The sequence below is a fragment of the Gekko japonicus genome, unplaced genomic scaffold, assembly GCF_001447785.1.
Source record: "Gekko japonicus isolate JY-2015 unplaced genomic scaffold, Gekko_japonicus_V1.1 scaffold405, whole genome shotgun sequence".
NCBI classification, from domain to species: Eukaryota; Metazoa; Chordata; class Lepidosauria; order Squamata; family Gekkonidae; genus Gekko; species Gekko japonicus.
The window spans coordinates 293811-298887 of NW_015175982.1; the positions used below are offsets into that span (position 1 = coordinate 293811).

The 5077-nt window shown below is 44.6% G+C and overlaps 1 protein-coding gene across 1 annotated transcript in view; it reads right to left on the minus strand.

Annotated features, from left to right (window-relative positions):
• Window positions 1-4162, minus strand: part of SRF (serum response factor) — a 92951-nt gene extending 88789 nt beyond the window's left edge. The window contains exon 1 of the mRNA XM_015426265.1: window positions 4091-4162. Coding sequence (XP_015281751.1) covers window positions 4091-4105 — 15 coding nt within the window. The 5' untranslated portion in view covers window positions 4106-4162. The remainder of the gene's footprint in view (window positions 1-4090) is intronic.
• Between the last annotated feature and the right edge of the window lie 915 nt (window positions 4163-5077).

A 5077-nucleotide genomic window follows, 5' to 3' on the forward strand; every position in this document is an offset into this window, starting at 1 on the left:
CAGGGAGGAGGCGGCGGCGGTGAGGCCTCTCCTCCCCGCCCGCCCTACCGCTCTACCTACCTCCCCGCCCTACCTACCTACCTCCCCGGCCGGCCTGCCGGCTCCGGGGAGGAGGTGGCGGCGGCAGCGAGGCCTCTCCTCCCTGCCCGGCCTCCCCCCCCTCCCCACCCACCCGGCCGGTGGCAGCGTTCGCAGAGCGTCTCCTGCGCACGCGCAGGAGACGCTCTTGCACTTTTGGGGGGATTTAAACATCCCCCCGAATTTTTTTAACTTTTTTTATTTTTGTGCACATGTGGGGACTGCCCCACATGTCCACAAACCTCCCCCTGCCCCCCAAGTGCCCCCAAAGTGCAGATATAGATATCCGCACGGAGGGGGCAACTTGGGTATTAGTATAAGGATGACTGTTCTTACTGCATTACTAAATTTTGTAATCTGCACTGAGGAAGGTAGACTATAAACAGAGTAAATAAAAATGAATTTTAAAATCTGAAAACTGTCTTCCTGGGACTTGCTGTTCTTGAGAACCATTTGGAAGCTTCAAAATTAAATCTGTTCAGGAATAGCTGAGTAAAGATATCAAAAGCAGGTTGGAGATTACACTCTGTAAACCCTTCCAAACAGGAAATGCCTTGCTCCAAGTATTACAGTACCAAGAGGACTTTTGCAAGGACCACTAGCTTCAAAGAAGAGAAAGTGTTACATTTCACAGAGGTTACCTGGCATGCTATTACACCTAAAACTCTAAGCCAGGAATCAAGGAGACCTCAATTCATGCTCACTAAAAGGCACAACCTGGAACACCCTGAGCACAACCCTACTGAACACAGCAGGACTTACTCCTGAGTAAATATGCACTGGCTGGCGTTGCACCTCAATTTAGCCAAGCCACTTTTCTCTCTGACCTGGCTCCCAAATGCAATATGGGAATAATAACCCTGATTTACCTTTCAGATTTTTTATAAAGATTACAATAAATTAATGAACTTTGGGCACTGTATAAATTCTGTGTATTATCATTGGTCAGTCCATGGGAATTAGTCATGATAGGCTGCATAGCCATTCCAGATTCAGAGGCAGTATGCATCGGAATACCAGTTATGGGGGAGAGAGGGAAAGTATTGCTTTCACATCCCACTTGTAGATTTCTCAGAAGCGTATTATGGCTGGCCACTGCTGTAAACAGGACGCTGAGTTTAACAGACCTTGGCATGATCCAACAGGGCTCTTACTATGTTCTTAACCTAAATTTTGAAGGGGCAAAGCCACATTTACAGAGTTATGGGTTGCAGCCATAGCTTACATGTCAGGCAAAGACACCACACTCTTTTGTGAATTGTCATTGTGTCCTGCATCAAGACAGCTGCATCAAGGCAGACTCAGGGAGAAGTTAAAGTACACCTACAAAAAGATTTAAAATCAATTCAACTCTCAGATTATTTATCCATGTCACTCTGGAAAATGTAGTTTCAGGATGCTGCTGAAAATCTGTTAGTAAATCTTATCCCCACCACAGAACTACAATTCCCAGAGTACCTTAAGGGCAGAAGTAAACAGTGTAAAACCAAATTACATTTGTTGTATAAATATTGAACGTATCAGCCTCCGCTCTGTCAAGTAGCAGCAAAAAGGTACTCCATCCGCCCTGTGTAAGAATCCCCACGTGCCATAATTATATCTACAATTCACCAGTGGTGAATGGCAGTATCTGTCTAGGCATCCCAGCATCACATGCAAGTACACATAAAGGCAGGTTTCAAGATGACTGCTCCCTGACACTCTTGGACGCTCACCAATGCCAATCCCTGCATTTGGCTTCTGGAAGATATAATCTAAAGAAACTATAAACAGAACTTGCCTTTTGCTCCTTAGACAGAGGCCCGTCAATATTAGGAGCCTTATAGCCCAAGGCTCCTGATGTCTATTCAGGAATCAGCACCACTAAATTCATTGGTTCTTACTCTCAGATAAGCATGACCAAGACTGCCACCATAAAAAACTATAATGCCCTTCTCTTTATTCCAGACTTCTAAATAAACTACTTTAACACTGGATCGTCTATTTTCATAGGTTTTTAAAAATACAAATAGATGTATTTGTTTCGAGGAGCAAGACAGATGACTAAATTTAGTGATTTGAACACAGTAAAAATGGTTTAAATACAAAACATGTTAAGTAAGTGAGCAAACACGGGAACTGGAGAGCCAGTTTGGTGTAGTGGTAAAGTGTACGGACTAGAACCGGGTTTGAGTCCCCACTCCTCTACTTGCAGCTGCTGGATGACATTGGGCAAGCCATAGTTCTGTCAGGCTACTCTCTCAAGGACAGTTTCTGTCAGAGCTCTCTCAGTCCCACCTACCTCACAGGGTGTCTGTTCTGGGGAGGGGAAGGGAAAGGAGTTTGTAAGCCGCTCTGAGACTCCGAGTGAAGGGCAGGGTATAAATCCAATCTCTTCTCCTGGTGGCATTTGAGCTATCACATTCTTACCCCATCCTCTCTCCAAGGAGCTGAGGCGGAGGGATGATGCACCAAGTTAATCCCTCCCGTTTTGTCAACAACAACCCTGTTAAGGAGGGTGTGCAACTGGCCCAAGGTCACCTAATAAACTTTACCAATTGAATGTGGATTTGAATCTAAGTCTCCGCCACTCTACACCACAAAGGGTTTCAAATTTTATCTATCAGCTTTCTGTCCCTCTATATGACACAGGGTACAGGTCATCTTTTCATTCAACCTATATAACAGCAGCTAGACCTGTAACAGTAAAGTAGCCAGGCCTAGAATTTTACAAAAACAAATCACTACTTCTTTCAAGCCACAGAAGCGGGCCTTAGGTACCTGCAAAGTAGAAAATGTTTTTCTACTCTAGTTACTTTCATGGACTTTATTTACAAGACTGGTGGCAACTACTCCAAAAACATAGTTATTTTGTTATGAACAAGACTAAACATGAGGGGCAATTAACTGAAAGGGAAATCTGCAGCACTCTCAAAACAAAGCCTAGTGCTGACACTTCAGACATTACAATGTCAAGAGAATGTGGCAGAAGTGAAAAATTAGGAGTTTATATAAATCAGTTCTAAATAAGTAATTGCTTGATAATTGCATAACACAGATGATTGTAGTTTATGTTAAGGGTATGATCTGGATACTGTAGATGATTGTAGGTTAAGGGTATGATCTGGATACTGTAGATAATTGTTGATGACTATAGATGATTATTATATATCCATGTCTTATGTAGGATGCAGATGACGTTGTAGATTGCAGTTATGTTTTGTTTTCATATAAATTGAAATAATAAAAATATACAAAAGAGAACGGGGCAGCAATATTGGTCTTCAAACACAGCCTCTTGTGACACCTCAAAGACTTATTACAGGTCTGTAGTCTTTAAGAAGCCACAAGACTCTTTGGTTGTTTTTATTGCAACAAACAAGACTGCTTCCTCCTGATTCTGTCTGCTGTTGATCTTTTATACCCTATCAGAACTTAGAAGTAAACAATAGTGAGTGCTATAAGAGGCCATGAAAACCAGAAGAAAGTTGTTCTGCAGGGTCAAAAAGATAATAAAGTATGCACTTCACTGCAAGACTAGAGATTTTTCCCAGGTACACCATCAAAAAAGGAAGGGGTCACCCTACGTTTGAACACGTTACAGTAATGCCTGGTTTAAAAAAATTAGGAATGCATTACTTTTTTTTAGGGGAGAGTAGTTACCATTCACAGTTGCCTTCCTTTGGAATACATGTGGTAAATTAAAACTTAACATAGATGGCACAAATGCAGATTGTCACATCAAAGACAGCATGTTTTTTAAAAACATACCACATACTTTAATAGCTCTAAGTTCTGAATCTATTCAAGTAGATCTGTACTGACATTCTTCAGGGGCCATAGCCATCCTTCTACTTGGAGAAATTTAAAAATTCAACAAGTTTTAAACTCTCAACCAGCTCCTTACTTAGTCTTGCCAATCTGCTGCCCACAAAATCAAGGATTCAATTAAGAGGTCTAATGCTTCATTCGCTAATGGATCCGTTATCACAAATGCCAATTACTTTACCGATTGCACTATTTGCCAACTTACCAGACACGTAAACATGCAGCCCAATCCTACATATGTTAACCCACAATTCAGTCTCTCTGAACTCAGTCGAACTCACTCCTAAGTGTGTTTAGGGGTGCAGTCTTCTTGGGAGAGGGTCCATATACCCACACATCACTCCTTATGCGACAGGGGGCTTGCCAAAGGCTGTGACCTTTCACCTACACCTAGCCCGGTTTAAAAACATCCGAGGTCAAAGAGAACGAGCCCCATTTCCTTTCCTGAAAGACTTAAAGAGAAGGGCCGGAGTACAACAGAGCCGCCACCGAGCTGAATCCAGGCCAGACTGGGGCGTGCCTTTCCGGCGATCGGAGCGGGTGACGGCTAGGCCCATGCCTGTCTCCCTTCCGGTGTCAAGGGATCAACCCTGACAGTTTAACTCTGCAGCGGCTTCAAGACTGCTCCGCTACCGGGTCTGCAGCAGGCGGCAGGCAACTCCTTTCCGGGGAGTTTCAGGATCCTCTCGAACACGTGCACTTAAAAAAACAAATAAGAGTGCCACTGAGCATGTCAGGACTGCAAAATCAACATAAGTGTTCTTAAAAATATATCAGCCAGCATGCTTTAGTAACTCTTAGTAATGTAGCTACTCAGCGAGGTCTTGAATACATTCTTAAATCCTCCCGTTCGTGATGGGGGTCAGGAGAACCTCCAAGGCAGAGGTAGCCTTGCAGGCAGCATCTCTCACTTTGTGCTGGGACCCAAGAGCTGCTTTTCCTTCGACCCACAGGGCTCCCAGCGCCGCAGACCTTCCCCGTCCCACCTGCCCGGAACTGGCCCTCTCCGCCTCCTCCCCCCCAACCTCGCGCTACCTTCTTCATGATGCCCGTCTTCCTCTTGCTAAACGTGGTGTAGCGCCGCAGCTTGTTGTCGATAAATTCCATCTTGATCTTGACGCGGCCGCGGGTCTTCTTGCCGGGCTTGGCGCCGCTCACGGCTCCGCTCACCCCGCCGTAGCCTCCCACCGCG